This window comes from Chelon labrosus (assembly GCF_963514085.1).
Source record: "Chelon labrosus genome assembly, chromosome: 2".
Lineage (NCBI taxonomy): Eukaryota > Metazoa > Chordata > Actinopteri > Mugiliformes > Mugilidae > Chelon > Chelon labrosus.
The window spans coordinates 26454688-26477190 of NC_140338.1; the positions used below are offsets into that span (position 1 = coordinate 26454688).

The 22503-nt window shown below is 40.6% G+C and overlaps 3 protein-coding genes across 3 annotated transcripts; all 3 read left to right on the forward strand.

Moving 5' to 3' along the window:
* Nucleotides 1-803: 803 nt before the first annotated feature.
* lbx1b (ladybird homeobox 1b) lies at nt 804-2352 on the forward strand (the record flags this gene model as incomplete). The annotated part of the gene is made up of 2 exons (XM_084556485.1): nt 804-1131; nt 1709-2352. 2 exons carry the CDS (start codon nt 804-806, stop codon nt 2194-2196), a joined length of 816 nt encoding a protein of 271 aa, XP_084412611.1. The 3' UTR covers nt 2197-2352.
* Nucleotides 2353-7673: 5321 nt separating this feature from the next.
* On the forward strand, nt 7674-12422 carry cenpk (centromere protein K). The gene is made up of 10 exons (XM_084566208.1): nt 7674-8073; nt 8328-8429; nt 8543-8599; nt 9418-9481; nt 9722-9768; nt 9867-9949; nt 10100-10198; nt 10326-10464; nt 10551-10604; nt 11952-12422. Exons 1-10 carry the CDS (start codon nt 8071-8073, stop codon nt 12105-12107), a joined length of 804 nt encoding a protein of 267 aa, XP_084422334.1. The 5' UTR covers nt 7674-8070; the 3' UTR covers nt 12108-12422.
* Nucleotides 12423-12600: 178 nt separating this feature from the next.
* On the forward strand, nt 12601-21658 carry LOC311502400 (stromal membrane-associated protein 1-like). Its single transcript, XM_084564607.1, has 10 exons — nt 12601-12867; nt 13811-13944; nt 14667-14752; nt 14836-14911; nt 14999-15061; nt 15181-15256; nt 17041-17168; nt 18381-18597; nt 19781-20118; nt 20877-21658. Exons 1-10 carry the CDS (start codon nt 12750-12752, stop codon nt 21009-21011), a joined length of 1371 nt encoding a protein of 456 aa, XP_084420733.1. The 5' UTR covers nt 12601-12749; the 3' UTR covers nt 21012-21658.
* Nucleotides 21659-22503: the final 845 nt, after the last annotated feature.

A 22503-nucleotide genomic window follows, 5' to 3' on the forward strand; every position in this document is an offset into this window, starting at 1 on the left:
TATGGCCCCAGCTCTACATTACCTTTACAAACCAAAGGATCATCCACGCTTTGGGTCGAGGAAAACATCCTTCTGACTATAGCTGCGGCATCTAGAGTAACCAGAGGCGCCTTGTCTTTTTGAAACCATCCGGATAATCCAAATACTACACTTTTAAAGACTAGAAACTGCTGCTGAGCTGAAGTTTTGCGCGTAAATACGCTTGAATTGAATACAGATTGTGATTTCTCTCACCCTAGCTCCCTCTTTCTCCCTCCCTCTCTCTCTCTCTCTCTCTTTCTCTGCTTCCCCTCATTTACCCCATATACCTATTCTGGTATCTCACCACACGACTAAATTAGACCAAAGATGATAAGAGCACAAAGCATTATAATTCCGCCGGGCTCCTCCTCCTTCCAGCCATGCGTCCTAATTAATGGGACACCCCCAGTCGCAAAAAGCCCCGCACTGGACTGCAACATAGTCAAAGAGTGAAAGGGAAGAGGGCGAAAGTGCCACTGGAGATAATTGATTACCTACCAATCAATGATAACTTGTTAGTAATCGTCAACTCTGTGGACCTCGCCATTTTCAGGGAGGCATCTCACTCCTGCGGACTTGCTGCTCCCGAGGATCGACTCTTTGAACGCGCCACATTTTGGAATAAGATCTTCTTTTCCTCCCTCTCCCCTCCTTTTATCCTCATTTGTTGTTGGGTTTTTTTTTGAACCTCCAAACTGTTATGTGACTTTTCCCTCCCTCGACAGCCCGGTTTCTAAGCGCTGAATATTTCAACCGAGTACCACAAACTCTGCGTACAACCAATGATGACATCCAAAGAAGTGGCCAAATGTGATGCAGTGGAAAACAGGAGGCGAAGTCCGCTGGACCACTTGCCGCCTCCTGCCAACTCCAACAAGCCGCTGACCCCCTTCAGCATCGAGGACATCTTGAACAAGCCGTCTGTGAAACGAAGTTACACGATTTGCGGAACGGCTCATCTAATTTCGTCCTCCGAGAAGCACCGTCCGTCCAGCATCCCTCTGTCGAGCCGGGCTCTCCTCACCCAAACCTCCCCGCTCTGCGCGCTGGAGGAGCTGGCCAGCAAGACCTTCAAGGGGTTGGAAGTCAGCGTTTTACAGGCCGCGGAAGGTAAAAAAGAAAAAAGAAAAAAAAAAAGAAAAACACATATACACATCATAAACAGGCTATAACGTTTTAATATTACGCGACGAATTCTTATTTATTTATTTATTTATTTATTATCGTAAAGGGCTTCACCAAACAGAATATGACTGTTTAATTGCAGCTTTTATATTAATTCCGTCTTGAAATACACCAATAAATACTGTTTATTTTATAGCCGGAGCTGAAATTGGGATTCATGTTCAAAAATGCACATTTTTCCTTTAAAAAATGTCTCATCGAACAAAGCTGTGTTCATTTTCTGTTCTGCTCCTCAAAGAAACAAATGACCACCGGTTTTCTTTAATTTTATGGCCCTGTGTGTCTGGTGCTCAGTGGCTATTTCCCTGTGGTGTCTGTGTAATATTGTTGTAAGTATCTATCCCCACAGGGTTAAAAGGCAGTTCAGTTTCACATTCAATACCATTTTCATTGTGCTTTGCGTTCTGCTTACTTTTTTCGCACACACTGCAGCCGTGCAGAAGAAGCCCTGCACCTGCACCAATCTGATTTTCACCAAACCTCTTCTCTCTTTCACACCCAGGCCGAGACGGGATGACTTTGTTCGGCCAGAGAACCACCCCGAAGAAGCGTCGGAAGTCTCGGACGGCGTTCACCAATCATCAAATATACGAACTGGAGAAGCGCTTCCTCTACCAGAAGTACCTGTCCCCCGCGGACCGGGACCAGATCGCTCAGCAGCTCGGCCTGACGAACGCGCAGGTCATCACGTGGTTTCAGAACCGAAGGGCCAAGTTAAAACGGGACCTGGAGGAGATGAAGGCCGACGTAGAGTCGGCCAAGGCCATCGGCCAGGTCCCCCTGGACAAGCTCGCCAAGCTGGCGGACCTGGAGAAATGTGCCAATGGCACGCTGGGCCACCCGCGAGGCGAGTCCCCCGCGCGGGGAGGCCAGCAGGAGCACGAGCTCGCTCAGAAACTGCGGACGTCGCCGCTGTCTCCCTTCTCAGACCACACAACTAGTAAGGAGTGCTCGGAGGACGAGGACGTGGAGATAGATGTGGATGACTGATGGCGCGGCCAAGGGGCTGGAAGGTCAAGAAACACATAAAGACTATTTAAAAAAAAAAAAAAAAAACCTACCGAGGACTTGTAACTTACTGATTATATTGTATACCATATCCCAGAACATGTACCAAAATGTAATGACTTTTATATCGGCACAGATACCTATTCATAGTGAAGCATGAACACTGAACACGAAATATGCAGTGGTATTTTACTATGTATTCATTAGCAAACTCTTACTTCTTTCGATCAAAGCAATATGGTCTAAAATACACGACTTATTATTTTTACAGTATACGCCAACACACACACACACACGCACACAAACACACACACACACACATACACCTGTTCTATTGCTTTTCCCATACTCTCCTCACACACCACAATGAAAGTGCTCCAGTTTTCCATATTCTTTGCATGTAAATGCATGATTTGATTTGTTATCATTATCTATTTATTTTTACTTTACTTTCTTTTATTTTTATTTAATTGCTTTTGTATTTTCTGTGAGCCAAAATCGCCACCGAGTCATTTTGTCACTGCCGGCTCTCCTCCTCCTCCACCTCCTCCTCCTCCTCCTCTTCCTCTTCATCATCTATCTGACTGTAACCCCTGACTTCAGCTCATATTTGGTCCCGATGCTGCAGTGCTTGATGATGATGATGATGATGATGATGATGATGATGATGGCGATGATCGAAAAGGGAAACTAACTCGGATGTTCACAGTTGCGCGTTTTGGTAGTTTCTTCTCCTTCGTTCTTTGGGAACGCTGGCGCGATGGCGAGGACCCACAGTATATATTGCGGTGATTTTGACAAGCTGTAGGCTACTTTTTAGATTTATTGTTTGGATACAATAGATTTCCAGTTATAAATTTGTTATGTTTTGTACACCTGTAAGTGCCTTTCTAAAATCAGGACATTATTTGAAGAACCAATGCACAGACTGTATGTATATAGGCTACTATGGGAATAAAATGGCTTTTCTGAATATTTCTTTTATGTTGCAGTTCTTGAATTAATGTCGAGCTTTTTGTTGCGGATATAATAGCCTATTTTTTATTATTTATAATAGACAGAAAAATGAATTCAGAAACGGCTCTGCTCGCCAAATCCAAGCGTGTGAGCCTATCAAAAGCGGCCCATTTAGAGTTATTATAGCCTACTGAATTATTTAGTCCCTTTGTGTCCTTTTCTACTAGGATGCTCTAAACATTTTGTGGCCCGGAATCTCACATCCCCTTTCACGCCCTTAAATGCGTATCGTGGCTTCTTGACCCTCAGACGTGTTTCTCCATTCGTGGCAAAAATTTATGTGAGAAACACAAATCTGGTGCAGGGGGGGAAAAGGACGAGGATGCCACAAAAACACAAAGTTTTGGGCCAGTTTCCCCGGGCCTTTATAGGCCTTTTTTGTTCTGCGGGACTGGGCCGTAATTTCGTGCGCAAAGCATGAAAAGTGGGGACAAATGAGCAGCGTTCCCTGATGGGACGAGCCACAAAGGAGCAGGGCCGGTCCCCCGCAGGCAAGCAATACTGAGACAAGTGTGTCCCACCGCACAAAAAGGACGCAAACGTTTGGAAGCCATATGGTTTTTGAAATTTCCTCACAATTTCAGACAATTTGATGGATTGAGTTAACCCTCCTTTTAAACAGTTTAACTGGGTGCGAACAAAGGCCATAATGCCTACATAGACTCTCCCTTCATGAGGGCATCTGCGGCTATTAATGTCTGGCCCTTTTCTTTCGCCTGGCGTTTTGAACAAGTCAATGAATTACAATGAAACTGCCCCTTTTTTGTGAGCCGCTTGTCTTTCTCCGCTTTTTAGCCGTGGAATAATATGTTTGACTTCTGTCCAAGAACGTTTTCTAAACAAGAAATGGATTTTGTTGAAAGTGTTTTTAATGTTAAGTAGGGAGCCATAAAGAGTTTGGACGGTGACATTTATGCCAAAGTCTGGTTAGGGAGCCCTTTGTTTGTTTTCTTCTCATCTTTTTTTCCCCCGTCTTCTTCTTCTGCCTTTTGGTGTCTTTTGTCTTTAAGGAGTTTAATGAAGCTGAAAACATGGTGATGTGAGAAAGAGAGAGCGTCCAGAAGAGGAGCTCAAAGAGAAAGCTCCCGTTTAACCCTCTTTGTTGGGAGTGACGATAAGTAGAGCTGTCTTCTTGGGAGTTGTTTTATAGTGTTTGCTTTTATTTTTGGAACTTCTTTTTTTTTTTTTTTTTTTTTTTTTTACTTAATCAGGTCAACCTGAATAACTTTACAGGCCTGTATAAGCACTTAATATGACGGGAGTTATTGTAAATTCTTTGCAGGCAAATTAGTCCAGTTAAAATGTTCTCCACTTTAACTCTTTAACTCCCTTCATTTGCATTTATGAGCAGATTATAAGTAGTTGTTATAAGTGTTTATTTATGCATTTGTCAACAACTATAACTCCTCCTGTGCGCACCATATATGGATACAGGCATATAATATATAATTAGGTCTTAAGGAGTAGTTGGTAAATTCTGTTTCATTAAATATGTTTATATCTCCTTACATTATATTGCATTATAAACCATTAATTAAATGTTTATACGCTCATTATAAATGTAATAATAAGGTGGTAAAGTGGTGTACTTTATCATATTTATTAAGGTTTAGAAAGTCAAAGGTAACCCTTCTTTTGAAAGGTACCTGCAAAGAAAACTGAAATCGATTCAATTATTTTGAAAATTGACCTGCAAATACGAACATGTTAGTTTAAAACTTATTTTGTGTGTGTGTGTGTGTGTGTGTGTGTGTGTGTGTGTGTGTGTGTGTATGTGTGGGTGGATGTGAGGGTGTGTGTGAGGGTGTGTGTGTTTTCTGGAGCCTATTCTGAATCAAGCATATTTATGAAGGGAGGGAGTGTTAAGGCAGGCTAAGTTTATGGATTTCACTTGCTTATTTTATGAGGGCTTGTCAGGCGGGCCCGGTGATAAGTAATACTACAGTCTGAGGGACCACTTCGTGGTAATTAATCTGGAGGTCTTAAGTGTATTTCAGTATTTCACTTCAAGATAGAAAAAATCACTACTTCAATCGTCCGGAAAATTGAAGTTTGATGCATGAGTCCCTACTGAAACAATAGTACAGCCTCTCTCTTTTCATCTCTTCCCCTCCCCTTTTTATTCTCCCCCCTCTCACTCTCTCCCTCTCTCCCTCTCTCTCTCTCTCTCTCCCTCCCTTCCTCCCTCTCTCTCTTTTATTATTTGCACCTTGTAGAAAAGTGTCAGGTGCAAAGTGTCGAGTGACAGCAAAAGGAGCATTAAAATTAATTAGTTTAATATTTTCCACCTTGTTATCCTAAAAAAAATAGACAAAAAATATATAAAATAATCTATATCCATAAGCTTCAAATAGTCCCACAGATTGTTATTGCTATTATTATTATTATTATTATTATTATTATTATTGAATAAGTATAAAAAGGAGATCTGTAAATGACTTTATATTTGCCTGGAGTTAAATCACTCCATATATCTAAATAGAGCCGAAATGTAGAGTTTTAATCATAGCCTTCCTGTGGAGCCAGTTAATACTTCAAACTTCAATTTTACGGGCGATTGAACTAAGCATGTTCCTGACAGAATTGATGTATGTATTAATTTCCTTTAACTGTTGATTAATTAGGCTGCGCTGAAGGCTCAAATGGAACGGTTTGTTCAGAAATTTGCATATTAATCAAATTCTAGTTGATCATTCAAATAATCAAGGCTATGTGAGTTTGGGGCTGTGCAGCTAGGAAATATAAAAAGCAGGAGAATATATATTCTCCCCGACCCTGCTCCTGCTGCATGTCCACTGTATTAAAATCAAACACCCAGAAAGAGTCTATTTGGACTAATTTGTTCGTCTAATTTTGTTGCAACAAACACTCTGACTTATATACAACAGCAAAGCAAATTTACAAGAATGTCTGTGAGGGACATTTGCACATTTTGCACTATTTAAATTAGAAACAGACATTTTTTTTTTTTTTGATTTATTTTTTTTTTTTTACAGACTGCCACCAGCCTCATTTCAGGCTTCTTCAGATCACATGTAAAAGGAGTTATAAGACCACGGTTTCCAATTAGACACTGTCAGACAGGTAATCAAAAGTCTGCAGGTATCAAAGCTGAACCATGCATTCTGCCTGAAAATATATTTAAGGGTCACTAAATGACTCCTGAAATGTTAAACTGATCTTGATGATGATGCTGGTTAAGGTCTAAAATGAATATATCCTAAGTGGCACCAATGGTAGGAGCTCAGCATCTTTAAACAGGGATGTAGAGAATGCAAAGGAAATCCCCACATGTTAAAAATAATCCTACACGTCATTAGCAGCATATTAAAGCGTCCTCCCATATTATGGCTGTATAACATTAACAAGAATTAAAGAAGACAGACATGTAATACAATCTGTGGGCTCAGGTGAAGTTATACGCTACATGTAAATGACACATAACAAACATAAGTGACTATACAAAGTGAAACCAGTCCCTGATAGTGACTGGAAGCTCATTCAGCTTTGGCATCCTTTAAATTATGTGTCGCACTAAAATAAACTGGTTATAAAAAGCTGTTGCTGATCAGGAATAACATTAAAAAAGAAAAAAAAATGGCAAAAGTTGAGATAATGACAAGAAACAATTTGCAATCAGCTGCTTGAGACAAACAGAGACACCTGCTGGTGATTCCAGGACAGTGAACTGCAGTGAGCAGTTTGCAAAATGAAATATCTCAATAAAAAAAAGAGTGATATTAAGTTATCCTGCTAATATATTTCATCAGTTTGTTTTCATATTCAGGTTGATTAGGCCGATTGTCCGAGATCTGCAATGTCATATTGTAAGGTGATATAGACAAAAAATGTGTCTTGGTAATTGAGGAATCAACTTAATTGAGTTTGAAGAGCTTGATTGGTTATTGTCTCTTTACACTAACTGCAGATTTCACTGATCATTTCTCTCACTGTGAAAGATGGTAGGATGATAATATTTCTCTCCTGTTATTGTTCAAAACTAACTTACTTCCTGGTGTATCATGGATCCATAATGACACGGCACCTTGACCACATCCTCCATACAAGTACTTGCGGCAAGGTACATGATGAAAAAGAAACATACCTCAGTGATACTCACATTGCTCTGCTGGTATAGTAACAAGTGTGAAGGTTGTGTTTCACTTAGCTTGAAAGGGAAATAACTGATAATCTTCCAAATTCTACTGAAGTGAAAAAATGACCTCTTTAAAAGGGTTATAGTCAATAATTTGAACATACCAGCAGCATTTTAAAAATGTACCACGTTTAGAATAAGCTAAGATAACTTTAGCTGACGGTCGTAGCTATATTGTATTTTGTGTTACAGTTTGACCAAATGCTACTTTATGTAAAACAGTGATCTTCACTAGTGTCTTTAGATCTCAAATAAATTTGATAGAGTGAAAAGAAGAAGAATCATTTCCTCTACAGTATAATTTTCCCACTCTGTCTGAAGAACAGGCACTCAAATCTGCATTTAGGTTTAGTTTTAGTTAAGTTGAGTTTAGTAGATGTGTGCCAGTTTATTTAACGCTTAAAAAAATGATCACAGCTTCCAAACATATTTTAACATCTCCCTAAAGATGGTATTTGCTAAATGTATCGTCATTAGGTGTGACCCTAGTCTACACGACAGATTTTAAAGCCTTACTGTGTGAATCTAATTAATAAAGGCGTTCAGTTTACCTGCGCAGTTGTGCGCAACCGCGGCGCTCCTCAACTCTCTGTGTCGCAGATAATACGTCATCAAAGTTGGCGGTATTTTGAAAAAGAGGCGTCTGTCGGGTTGGAAGAAAAAAAGTTGTGAATTTTATAAATATGGTAAGACTGCACGTCACCCGACTAAACCTGTGACTTATACATGTTCATAATAACAAACCGTGTGATGTTTTCAGATTTATTACACAGACTATCGGCCCTGCTGAGGCCTGCTACTGTTAGTTAACTTTTCAGTTGACTAGTCGATGGCTAACAAATCCTAACACACCGACAGTCCCAGCTTTGCCTCTGGTGTAGTTTGTATTAGAACTTACCCAGATCGACATCTTTTTGGCGTTTATTGTTTCCGTGTTCAGGATGAGGTGAAAGACGGCGGCCAGGCAGCAGCGCCGCTGTCGGAGGCTGCTCGGTCTGAGCTGCTGGAGCTGTGTGAGGACCAGTTTGCTCAGCTGGAAAAGGTAAACTCGTATTTATTTTCCACCTCGTGATCCGGGAATCTCATTTGCCTTTAGCCAGTCAGTGGACGTGCTTTACATGTGCAAACCGCAGACTGCGTGTGTTTGTGTTACAGCTTCAGAATGAGATCATCCTGTGTGAACCGGATTTCTGTGAGAATCCACAAGAACAGGTGAGGTGAATTTACTGGAAATGGTTATTTATAGTAGGCAGTCTCAATGCTTACCTTCTGCTGGAACAGGAACTCGGGCTGGCCTCCAGGCTACAAATATAGACTGAGAGACACCTTTTCTGACTCATCATATCAATGCTACTAACGTGGAAGGTCTTGCTTAAAGACATCTCAAAGAATATAAAACTGTTCACTTACTCAGATATTTTGGTTGCGTGTGATGTGGTGTTTGCACAAACTTTTTAGTCCCAAACACGTCCATCACGTACATGAATAAAGTTTACAAAGCTCTTAGTCTTTATTATAACATTAGATCCCAAAGGTCTTTACGGGAGCAAGTGAAACTATTAAATAGTTAGTGCAGCCATAAGTCAACACCCAGTCCAAGTGAACACACTTGGAGGAGTGTGCAGCCATGCATATCAGCCAGGGAGCCACACGAGGGGGTTTACGTGCTTTCACGAGGTACCTCAGAGGGTACATAGAGTGCATAGAGGGGATCCAACCAGTGACCTCACTGTCCCAAAGCTGCTTCTCTAACCACTAGTAACCACTAGTAACCACCAGTTACACTAGTTACACTAGTTATGGTTAAAGATTCCAGGTGGCAATAACATTTCGGGGTCTTTTCCACACACCCATGCCACACTGCACTCTTAGGTTTGACTTAATCTGCGTTACTTGGACTTACACATCTACTTGGGCCTCTTCACTGTTATACATTGAGAATTGAATTTATTGTTTGCATATTTTCACTGCTTCACATTTTAGAAAAAATCTAATGTTTTCTGTGCATTATGTATATTCTCCTCCAACAGTCGATAAATCGACTGATGGCAACAGAAGCTGAACTGAAGCGGTGGCTGACAGTGGAGCCTAAATGTAAGTCCTCCTTCATACTGTGTTGGAAGCGGTAAGCATTATGTAATACGTCTGAAAAATACAGCTGAAATATTTACAACACCAATCACTACAGCAGTCCCATGTGGCATCACACACAATTTTATTTATTTTTTTACTTCTAGACAAACTGAAATGTATTTAATACAATACATGATGTATGATTTTAAATGTTGACTTCTTTCTCGTGTGTTTTTCCTTTATTTATTTTGGCTCTTTCAGTGCTGGCAGAAAATTCTGAAATTTTACTTCAAGCTGGAAAAGAGGAGGTATGTTTTGATAAAAGGCAACAAGTTCAATACGCTTACTAAAATGCCAAAATTGCATTCAATACTTAGGCAATATTGCCCCACATTGTTTTCCACAGATGCTCAAGCTGTGCTCTGAACTTGAGATGGTTGTTTCTTGCTGTGAAGCCAGAAGAGACAATCTGAGGGAGACTAAAGAACTGTATGTAAACTTTTAGCTACACTGCAGGTGTTCCATAACTTACTGTCTTTCCTCTGAGCTTATAAATAGTTTCCAGGTGTGAACAGGAGGGACATTTCAGGGACGCTCCTTTTGTTTCAAAAGTTCTGTGTTTTTGTTTTTTTTCTTAAGTGAAGAGAAGTGGCTGGAAGAGAAGAAAAAGGTCCTGTTTGCTGCCACTGACCATGCTGAAAGGCTTCAAATGGAAAAGCAGAAATTATCAGACCACAAGTGAGTTGTATTGACAATAGAAAGCCGAAAAACAAACAAAAAGTAACAACCGGAATGTAAACAATTAAACTACTTACTGCATACATGCTCAAATAATTTTCTGTATGTCTGTGCATGTATTCCAAAGTATACTGCAGGATATCAAGGAAAAAATCCTCAAGATAAAGGCCTACCAGGAAAAGGTGATGGAGTCTTTGGGGGAAATCCTGGAGAAACACGCCCCCCTCCCTCAGAATGATTCCATTACAAGCAAGAAGAAGAAGAAGGTCAGTGAGCTGATGTATAGGCAAATCTGTGTTGTTGTGTTGTTACTTCCCCAGTGCACCTTACTACATTTTGTTTTTATTTTCAGAACGCCGCACATGTGATAAATGAAGACCTGATTTCACTCAATGAAATTCTGGAGGTGGGTTTATATTTCTACGAGCTAATGTGTTGCGTCAACACATGCCAATAAGGCTTTGTTGTAATGGAAGGATATTTCCTAATCAACCAATTATACATTTGTTCTTTGAGGACAAGAGTCAGTGCTTAAACATCCAATAAACACCATACATTTTCAACTAGCGGATACATATTTTGTGATATCAGCCCCCAAGACGTTCAGATGAATGGATTTTTGTTTTGGGTGTTCAAAGACTCAATAACAGTTCAATAACTATGGCTTTCTGTGAACAGCATCTCTGCCGCTTGGGATGAACAATAGATTTTAGGAAGACCATTTAAGTATCTTCGGTAGATTAATGGTCGAAGCTCACACACATCTACTGTTTCTTATAGACAAGGGTGTAGGAGGAAATATCCATAGGTCTCTTTTCTCCTATCTACTGTCTTTGTTATTATCTTTTACACCATCTTCATTTCCGGCCTCAACCAATAGCAGGAATCACGACATCTTATAGTAGGTGGATCTCATATCCTTATAGACGTGTTTCTCTTTTGCCCAAAACATGTTGGAATTACAAAATGTCATGGTACAGTTTTTTTAGCCAAACTATCTTGCCATATAACATAACAATTACGGTAACCTCAGTAGGATTGACATATTTAATTAGTGTTGAAACATTTCTTAATGACTGTACTTCACGAAACGGCTAATGACGTGTTGTTTACTCGTTCTGGGGATGCGTCTTCATGGCCCATGCCTTGTGAAAGGTACAGGCTTGTTGGCCTTTTCCTCAGCTGCTGTTTGACATAGAACAGGAGAAGCACACGTCTAATTAATAATATTAATAACCATTGTTCCTTTTATGTCAAAGGTTGCCATCTCCCTCTATAATGTGCTTTATGATAAATAATGAATAAATCCACTCCTATTGTGATGCTGGGATTGCACTGCCCTTTTTCCATCGTATTTGTATTGTATCTGACATAAATGGAGCCATCATACATACATAATTTGCTCTTGAATGCATTTCAATAATTAAAGACATCGAAATTTTAAAGGGGACATTATCTCTTAGCATTGATCAGTTGCATACTGACACCTCAGCTGCCTGCTAAGTTCCTTTTAATAACAGTACAGTACAGTCACACTAACAAAAACAGTACCTGGCTATTATGAAGGTTATTCAGGCATCCAGACATGGAAAGTGGTGGTTTTCAGTCACAAAGTACCTTGATGGCAATTTCTCTTCTGAATGTGGCAGTCTCAGTCCTGTGTGTATGACTAAATAAAGACAAAATACAACTGTGAACTGTTACAGCAGGCGTTCTTGATACCATTCTCCCTTTGTTTTCCGTACACCTGCAGGTGCTCATGAACAAAGTCCTGAACTCACCGCATGACCCCTATGTAACGATAGATGACACATTCTGGCCACCATATGTAGAGATGCTACTCCGCTACGGGATTGCAGTGAGGCATCAGGAAAATAACTTCAAGATCCGCCTGGAAACCTTTTTCTGAGGGTCATTAGACATCCCAAGCATCACCTACAGCATCTACCAGTGTTTCTAAATTGAGTGCTTGTACAGTGTAATCATTAATTATGTTAGCGTATGCCGATTTGAAGGCTAATACTAGGAAAGCAACAAGGCTTACTGTATGTGTGTCACTTTTGTAAAGTCATTCATTTTTAAGGCGCCCCTTTAGGCTTTGGTTTAATTTATATGCTCTTGCCTGTGCTGTTTTCATTTGATCACATGTACATTGCATACTGTACATATATACAGTATTTTTCTGTTTAATAAACTTGAGAACTGAAGTGTTGCCATATTATTAATGTTCAATGGAAAAATCTACGAAAAAAACTAATAGCAGTCTGTGAGTAAACTTTTATTTCAAATAATACATTTTTTATAAAAATGAATTCTTCAGAAACTTCGTGCGTCAGTGAACGTCACAGTCGTCGTCCAATCTGGTTTCGTCGCCGCGTCATCTCCAGCATTCCTGTGGGCGGAGAACAGATTCCGGTTCCGGGTGTTTTCATATCCCACTCGGAGGCGTTCTTCCCTCTGATTATGCTATTTTATCCGAAACTTCTCTCTACTGTCGACTGATTAAAGTGTAATTCTTTGAATTAACAACAGTCCAACTAAAGCTGCGAAAATGACGACCCGCTCGGAGAGAGAGAAGGCTCAGAAACTCAACGAGCAGCACCAGGCCATCCTGTCCAAAATGCTGAGGGAGGAAGACAACAAGTACTGCGCCGACTGCGAGGCGAAAGGTGCGGCGTTCACACTGTCGAACATTTTATCTTTTGTTACTCCACCAAGTTTGCAGTTTCCCTGAGATTACACCTGTAACGCTAACCAACAGTGAGGCATCTGCGTTGGTTAGCCTAGCTAAGCTAACTCGCTAGCGGCTCAGGCTAGTCAGCTGACATCTCTTCCCCTTAAGCTAAACTAAGTGGCTAACCAGCAAGCTAACTTCTCTAAATCTACATAAGCTCCCCACTCGGTTTGCCTCTCACCGCCGCCGACACATTTTAACAGAAGGTGGCATGTCTTTGGGAGAAAGTCGAGTTTTGTCTTCATATTAGGTCATTAGTAAATGCGGCTTTAAAAAAATTAAGTCACAATATGATTCAAGTCGCGTTTACTTCCACTTCTACAATATGTTAATACGCACATACACAAAGGTGTGAAATACTGTTTCCTCTAGTTGCACTCTGCTATATATGTACACATGACACAGACAATAACTGCTTCTACTGCAATAATGACTAGAATACACTCACTTGCCAGTCCATTAGGTACACTAGTGAAAACAAATGCATCACATTACAATCTGACATATGCCTACTGACACAGACAATAACTACTTCTACCTGCGACTGTAGCTACTACTACACTACTTTTACAACTATAACTGCTTTAGTTACAATCTGCTATGACATGGAACACAGACAAATATATAAACATGGTATATAAATACTGTATGTACAGCTGTACAGGATAGCTTTTAACGGAAAGTGCTGAGCAGAGGTGTGGCAGATGCCTATAATTTTGCCAAATGCCAAATTTTATTTATACAACTGTAGAGAAAGTACATTGTTGTACAAAGATGATACTGACGATGTACTGGGGATGCCTGTTGTAGTTGAAAGGGGGCCTGTGCAAAGATTTTCTTCCTCAAATCTTTAAATCTGTTTTTCTTGTCATCGACAGGTCCAAGGTGGGCATCCTGGAATCTGGGAGTGTTTATCTGCATCCGGTGTGCTGGGATTCACAGGAACCTGGGAGTGCACATATCCAGAGTGAAATCAGTCAACCTGGACCAATGGACCTCAGAACAAATCCAGGTGATTTTTCTTTGTTCCTGTAATTATGGAACGTGACACTTAATGTTCAGTATTGAGCTTTTTGTAACCTGTATCCTAAATAATTTTAGTAGGAGGTTGCTATGTAATTCATACTTTTTCTTCCGCATATCTATTCTCCGTCAACAACCAGCTTTCCATTTTAATACCTCAGATTTCTGAGACTGTATTATTTTTATTATTCATCTGCATTGTACTGTTGGTGAACTTGTGAGAGACAAAAGTAAAAAGGTCAAATTCTGTGAATCGGCCAGCACATATACAATGTTCAGTTCTTTGCATGGGCCAAGCTTTTACTTCCCAGTGTGAAGCTTGGTATTATGTCAACAAGCCGCATTCACTTGCAAATTACTATTGACATGAACATCCAAGTCATAATAAAAGGGAAACACTCTTACGAAATTACATCTGTAGATTTTTTCAATGCAGGAGTGCCTGAAAAGACAAAAACTAAAATTGATAGATGTAGAGCAATCATGGTATAGCTGCATCCTTTTTACTCTAACCTGATTCAACTCAATAGCTCCTCACCCCTCCTTTGTAATTCAAGCTCTCTGTCGTAGATAAATCTCATAAACCTGAGTCAAGATAAGATATCATCAGGGTCATTTTCTCGTACATGAGTATACAAACATTTCCGTAGTACCTGTGTAAAATCAGCAGAGTGACCTTGTTAATATTTAATGTGGCTTTTCCTTTTTTAGAGTATACAGGATATGGGTAACACCAGGGCCAGGCGGCTTTATGAGGCCAACCTTCCAGACAACTTCAGAAGACCTCAAACAGACCAGTATCCTTCACTAACGGCACATACACAAACTTACAAGTGCAGTGTTTTGTATTTAGTTATTATTTTCTTAATTTTGACCTCAGAGCAGTGGAATTCTTCATCAGGGATAAATATGAGAAGAAGAAGTACTACAGCAAGAATGTGACCAATGGGAGCAGTGTACGTATTGACCAAAACATCACAGTCTAATAGTGAATTTAGCCGTTAATCATTTTTGTGCTCACTGTGTTTCTCTTTACTCCCCAGCCAAAAGATAGTAATAAGGAGAGGGAGCCAGACAGAGGGAGCAAGGTGTCATCTTACACCAAGGTAAGCCTCTTTCTCACACACTCACTGCTTCATAAATAAATATGAACCTTCTCCTCTGCATTGCATTTGGATATGTGTAGTGTTTGCTCTGATTTTTAAACGTATCATTATGCCTTCAGAGTGAAGAGTCCAGGCCCGTTCCCAAAATCAGCCCTGCTAAGACGTCAGAACCCCCTGTGAACCTACTAGGCCTTGGTGAGTATGAAATGAGCTGACTGACACTGAAGAGGCATACACACAGTGAGAGACTAGCAGAATATTGAATGTTGATGAAATTGAAGGAGTTGTAGCGATGATAGGTGAAAAAAACATAGGAGACGTAAAGTGGGCGGATACCAACATGAACTAAACTCACTTTGAGGCAGCGGGCGCAGTTGATTGACATATAATGCAAACACAGAAGGGAAACACAGTCCATGACTTTGGTTATGCTGATAGTGGACTTGGGAGTGTTAGATGGATCCAGATTGAGCCCCATTGACGGTTTTGGTGCTGGCAATATTTTTTTGTTTTGCTTGTTTTACTCGGAAACATTTATGAGTGGGCAATATACAAGGGTATACCCTGGGTTACCCAGGCGACCAGAGCCTGGGATGTCACTAGGGACACTAGGGACCAACTGTCAGCTATAAAGGCATGGGAGACAAGTGAATCATTTTGCATGTAGCCAGGGTTGAGATGTTTATGGATCTTGAATAAATAATCTGACTTTGGGTGTTTTCTGTTTTATTGTTAGTTCTGCAGCTCTAATAAAACACTGAAGGATTTTGAAGTCTGTATGGGTTTGGACTGCTGTGTAATTCTTCATTACTCGTATCAACGCTCATATTTGTATGGGTACGACACTTAGTAGTCATAGTATATTGGACTGACAGTGTGAAGCAACTGTACTGACTCATTAGTTGTGTCTCCACCCTTTACTGAGTCACCTAGTCACTGTAAACCAAAGGCAAGAAAGTCACGTTTAAAAGAAACAATGTCACCTATCGGTTATTTTGCAGCTCACATGTAACACATGAGTCACTCTGTCTGTCCAGTGCAAGTAACACTTCTGTTACTTGCACTGAACAGACAACTGCCTCATTTCTTCTGCTTCCTACTAGTTCTCACGAAAAACCACTGCAAGGCCTTTTTGTGAAGCAACAAGGGGAAGTTCTAAAGCCGCTGACTCGGTTACCGGACCGACGCACTAGTGACTTCTTGTTTCATTTTAAAAACTGCTGTTTTGGGAGGATCTGTGCTAAATATAAGAATAGGACAAGCAGTAAATTGATGTGCTGTGAGCTGTTTAGAAAGAGGACAGCTGCTCATAGCCCTGCACAGATATGTCAGTCATATGCAAATGAAGCAAGTGGTTGCTGTCGTTGTAGACATTAGGTAGAGTGGTCATACTGGTTGTCAAATACATCTTCTACACTTACAGCGGGCCTTGCAGAAAATGACTCGCGGTTATCTGGATCTGTCTTGATATATAGGTTGTTTTGTTGCGTCCTTTGTTTGTGTTTGTACTTGTCCATTTATCTTTTCATTGGGATAGCAGCTAGCTCAGTGCTTGTTGGTTCATGGGAACCATTTTATTGTAGCTGTTTTATCTGCAGCTTAAAAGAAGGTGTATTTATATTAGTAATTGGCTTGCAGGAGGATTGCATTATTTGGATGGCATGTTTATTGTTATTTTTGTTTTGTGGCCAATGAGCTAAATAGGGTAAACTGATTAATTTTTTATTGTGTGAGCCATTTTGTAGCTGTGGGGTGGGTGTTGCATTTAATACTGTACAAAGCAAGCCCATATTCTCACATTGGCAAGCATCAGTTAGATTGATATTAAACCAGTTTTCGTGGCAGTCAGATATTGTAATAGGATTTTAATTTAAATTTTTCATGCCGGTGGAATATATGTGGCAAACCCTCACTGAGTTATTAGTTCTGTTGTAATGGCGTCTACCTGTAAAACCAGTTTGTCCACCTTTCTGTCACAGACGCACCAGCAGCTGCATCAACTAACAATGGTAGCACGAGCACAAGCCAGAACAGTGACCTGGATATATTCGGCCCCATGGTATCCAACCCCCTCCCCGCTTCCGCATCCGCAGCTCAGTTTTCTCAGGTAAGCAAGAATTCCCCTGTTCAGATTTAATTCTGATTTCGGAGTATTGCTCAGCAGGGCTCGACAGTAACAGTTGCCTGGTTATAAAACTGAAATTAAGTGTGCACTAAAAAATAAAAAGGCAAATGATAACCATCAGCAACAATAGCCCACAAGACGGCAACCCTGATACTGAGAGAAGGGGAACACCAATGAAAAGGAAGCAGAAGCGAACGTCAGGACATGAATGCAGCCAATCAGGAAGTCTTCACTTATCATTTAAAAACATTTCGAATATTTTCATAGGGAGTTAAATTATCGATTAATCATTGTGTTTAAAAATAGTGATAATCATCAAATCATCTTTTGTTTTCTTCATAGTTTTTGCCCTCGTCTGATCAACATAGAACCAAAAATTTATTTACGATGGAATAACAGAGAAGTTTTATACAGACAATGCATATACTTATGTATACTGTACATAATATGTATAGATACTCTCATGCAACTCCCCAGAATTGGAACTACACAATGCAGTAAAACAGAATGCAACAGCTGTAATTGGTCCAAAATGCATCTTTTCGTGCAGTTCTCTCTGTAGCTGGACAAGTACAAAATATTCACCTCCTTCTTCCTCCTGCACACCATCTACTCAGATGTTCTTCTCTGTTTTCTGCGTTGCAGTAATTTCAGTAAAAGTAAATGTTGACCAGCATTTAAACATGAGCCTCTCCAATCTAAGCACCGTATTTCAAAGAGAAACTTAGCAAAGCTGACTAACTGCCAGCTAGTATTTTAGCGTTGTAATTACAGATCGATGCTGACACATCAGCACACAAGTATAAATGCTTATACAACTTAGGCCACTCGAATAGGCTACAATGCAGGGTCTGCGTAGATCTGATGCATAGGCATAATCCTAGCTTAAGACTTCTGCTTCTGCATACCTGCTACAATAGGTCAAGAGGGCACAAAAGGCCATGGCTGAAATATGGGGAATCAATGCAGAAAAGGTCATTGTTATGTTTAGGAATTGCTAAAATGGAAGACATTTAGTCTATTTGTGCCAATCAATAACTCATGGTTGTACTTTCAGGCTGTTTAGATAACTAATTGTGGGACCTGATGGTCCACGTTAAGCAAGTTAAATTTGATTAAATGACCATCAACACATCCTTTAGGTAACATTATGTATTTTTCTTCTAATCCTTAGCATTTCTTTCCTCTCTCCAGGTGAGCTCCAGTAACTCGGCCAGCACTCCGACACAAGCTCCCGCTGCTGGAGCAGTAGGAGGCGGAGCCAGCTCAGGGTCAGTACCAGGAGACCTCGACTTGTTCAGTGACGGCAGTAGCACCACTAAAACCGACGACGCGGCCAAGAAGCCCCTGTCTAAGGACTCCATCCTGTCCCTGTATGGAACCAACAGCATGTCCCAGCAGGCCCCCACTGGTGAGCACCCCGATGCTTAGAAATTTATCAGCACAGACACTGACTGAGTTTACATGGTCTTTAGTATCCCGATTTTGAGGCTTATCCCAGCTTTGAGCATATCCGGGATATGGTGTTTACATGGAACACAGAGAAACCCGGTTATTCATATCCCCGTATACATGATAAATACCAGTAACCCGTTTTCCGATCACTGCATCCTATCTGCGCATGCGTGTTTTACGTCTTGTGCAATGTTTTCCAACGCGACCTAACTTGTTCAACGGAGCGAGGTGGAAAACCAGCGTCACGTAGCTTTTCCGCAACAGACTTGAATACATCAGCATTTCGGTGTTTTCTGCCATCTAAACACGTCGTTATGTTTAGTTCTTTCATTACGTTAAGGGAAAATTCTGTCTCTTCGTTGCTCCAAAAGTGAGAAGTTCTCGTTGCCGCCATGTTGTTTGTATATCTAGTGCATCACTTGGCGTCACTCGCGCCTGCGCAGACAGTGGGCAGCCGTCAGAAATCGGGATAAGGTGTATACATGCTCCAGTATCCCGGCTTCTATCGGAGTACTCCAGGTAGCAAAACCGGGTTTCTTGAAATCGGGAAATGGGCATATCCTAATATACTAAAGACCATGTAAACATGGTCACTGAAAGGTCACCAGGGTCATAACATTAATTTTGGTGCTAAATATTTAGCTTTTAGAAAAATAATTATTCTGTTATTCTGAGAATAATACATATTTCTCCCCAAAACAAAAAAAGGCAAAGCTGAAAGGATCAACGTTATTTAAACAGAAGCAGCTGTACAAGAAGTTTGCTTTTAATTTAAATCAGTCCAATCAAAGAATAAGTAAGAAAACAAATTAGATCAGATATTTCATGCCAGTTTTTAGTACTTGAAATATGTTAATACTCTTTGTCTGCACATCCATCAACATGGATGCTAAAAACTATGTAATCTTTTTGAGACCTGTCAAGTTACGTTGTACTCGCCAAAGAAATGCTGACATCTGTGGATGTTGTGACATCATTGGACCTGAATCCACATAGAGCAAGTAGGAACTTGATTGTATTTCCCAGCTTTCTAACCTACTGTGTCCTGATTAACAAACAAACTCCATAAACACAGCAGTGTTGTAGAAACCATCCTGCACCTCACACTCAGTCTGTTTGGTTTGTTCTCTCCTCCCTAGCTGGCATGTTCATGGGCCCGTCTCAGATGCAGTTTCCTGTCCAGGCCGCTGCTGGTTATCAGGCCTTCCCTGGCATGGGCACAGCCATGCCGCCCACTACTGTAATGGGAGCCATGATGGCTCAGAGCGGGGCAGCGATGATGGGGCCCAGTCCAGGCATGATGGTTGGAATGACAATGCCTAACGGCTTCATGGGGAATGCGCCTGCCGCTGGTATGATGGGCATGGCCCCTAGGATGATGGGACCACAGGCTGGTGCGATGCCTGCAGGCATGGTGCCTGCTCAGGGCATGTACACCATCCAGCCTGGGCAGCAGGCTCAGTGGAACATGGGTCAGGTAAGGAGACCGTGTCAGCATTATAAGATAACAAACGTGACTCCACATTTAAATCCATACCGCTGGATTGTGTTCAAGTGTTTGGCCCAGGCACGGTAATTTGTTTTACATGTGGCCACACCCAGCTAAGATGATGCATTGCAGAACAGTGCATTGTAAAGTGCTGCACTTTACAGAGCATTCATCACCCACTAGATGGCAGCACAAGCATGGTGCCAGAATTGGAGCATTGCCCTAAATCTGCAATACACATACTTCCTAAAGAGATTAGGTGTGTCGTGACACTTGAAAAAAGACAGAATTAGTACTTTTAAGTGTTTGTCATACACACCATTATCCCGCTATGTAATACACAAAGGACAGAGAGGAGCTGCTTACAGATGGATGAAACGATAACTGTTTTAGGAAAATGAAAATTATGAGTCGATTTATAAAGTTTAACAGTGACTTTCTATAGTTTCATTTTTACTGATATCTAGTGGAACGAGTATTTAATAATTTTGATACAACTTGTATAGTTCTTTGTAAACTGCAAAAACAGTGTTATAAAGATTACTGCATAAGGCATAATGTAAACAGTTTGGCTGAAATATGGACACAGCACCAGTGCAGATACTGTCCAGGGCTAATTATTATTGCCATGATTATGTCTCAGTAAACTTTGACATCACGTTTTGCTTATCAGGATAAGGTGTGAGTCAATAGTTGTTTTTTCTTTGCCCCAGTTTTACTCATGCTGACCTCTGTTATGTCCTCAGGTGAACCAGCAGATGTCAGGGTTGACTCTGAATGGTGCGGGTGGCCAGATGGCCTTTGGTCAGCCTCCTTCAGCTATGGGTGGTTGGGCTGCTGCTGGATCTGGCCAGACTCTGAGCACACAGCTATGGAAGTGAGCCTTCAAGCGGGTCGGTGGTCGGGCAGAGTAAGAGTCGAGGTTGCAGAAAGTGCAAAATATATCTTGTGCTTCTCTGTACCTGACTATGAACTGATGTCCATTTTCATCTCGGGCCAGCTTTCAGAATATGAAAATTGTATCTTTTTTTTTTCTTTCCCCTCCCTTTCTGTCTCTCTTTCTCTCTATTGTGTGAGTGAATTGGGAGTTCTACAGGATTACAGCCTGGCAGTTTCTGCCTGTCGTATGGTTTTTGATCATAGCTTTTATTTTCCTTTTTTGGAAAAATGACAAGGAAATAACAGTCCCAACAAAAATGATATCGACATATCGGAAAAGCTGCAGGACCAGTTACACAAGCTTTTATTGTATCACTGTATCATTATAAGATTATAGAACATTTAAATGAATAGTATTTAAAGGGAGAAGATGACTTGATGACTATCAGGTCAGTAAGTACTGCTCCCCAATGTACAGCGCTGTATAACCTTCTTTTAAAGTACTTGTGGTTCCCCTATAAAATTAAAGTGATAAAAACAACTCGGTTTTATGTGTCTTCTGTGATTCAAGTCTTACTTTGTGAAGGTTCAGTATCAAAATAGGGGACATTTTAATCACTGAGGTTTATTGCTAAACCTTTGGAAGGTAATTAAAGGACTTTAGATGACTTCAGTTTTCTAGTTGTTATGTTGTTATTTAAAGGCAGTTGTTTATTTGTATTCATTAGAAGGAGGGAATTACGTTTTTGTTTAATTGCATGTATAATACAAATCTATATGTTGAATGTAAGATAGATGACGACTGTCAGTGCAGCAGTCTGTGGATAATGTAACTGAAACCATTGTGGAATGAAAGACTGGGACTACAGGAAATCTACCTACAGGGGAACACCCGCTTTTATCTTCCCACTCCCAACATTGGATCCAGGTTTCTCCTGAAGCACTGAAACCAAAGAAGACATTAACCTGCGCAGCATTTTGACATGAATTCTTTTCACAACTGATCCTTTGTTAGACATCAACAATGGGCAGGAAGTCTTGTTAGTTCACGTTGGATCAAAACATCTACTGCTGAAACGCAATGAAAAACTGGTCCGATGTTTTTTAGTAACTGCAGAATACACATCGCATTGTTCTATGAACAAGGATTATAGAGGACCAGAAACATTTTTGAGGGCAAGCCAAAAAAATAATACAAATAAGAGATATATCTTCTATCCAAAACTACTTTTTCCATTACATGCCACCAGAAGAGCCTCTTTCAAAAGCCCAGAATAAAATAGTTGTTTCCTTTTGTTCCCTTTAAGATGCAGATAGAAGAACATGTCTTCCTGCTATTGTCCACCAGGTGACAGTGTTGTCATGTTTCCCATCAGACCCAGCCTATACTGCAATCCCACCCAACACAGCAACAGAGACCACAGACGGTCACTGCCGGTGGCGAGTACGAAGCTCTGTAAACCTGTGTTTTTCTCCTGTGAGTCACCCTTCTCT

Excerpts from the sequence above, each read along its gene's own strand:
- cenpk (XM_084566208.1), top strand. Across the intron at positions 8,600-9,417 it reads GTGAGAATCCACAAGAACAG|TCGATAAATCGACTGATGGC; the intron begins GTGAGGTGAATT and ends CTCCTCCAACAG. Across the intron at positions 9,482-9,721 it reads GCTGACAGTGGAGCCTAAAT|TGCTGGCAGAAAATTCTGAA; the intron begins GTAAGTCCTCCT and ends TGGCTCTTTCAG.
- LOC311502400 (XM_084564607.1), top strand. The coding sequence starts at position 12,750 with ATGACGACCCGCTCGGAGAGAGAGAAGGCTCAGAAACTCAACGAGCAG. Across the intron at positions 14,912-14,998 it reads ATGTGACCAATGGGAGCAGT|CCAAAAGATAGTAATAAGGA; the intron begins GTACGTATTGAC and ends TTTACTCCCCAG. Across the intron at positions 15,257-17,040 it reads TGTGAACCTACTAGGCCTTG|ACGCACCAGCAGCTGCATCA; the intron begins GTGAGTATGAAA and ends TTTCTGTCACAG.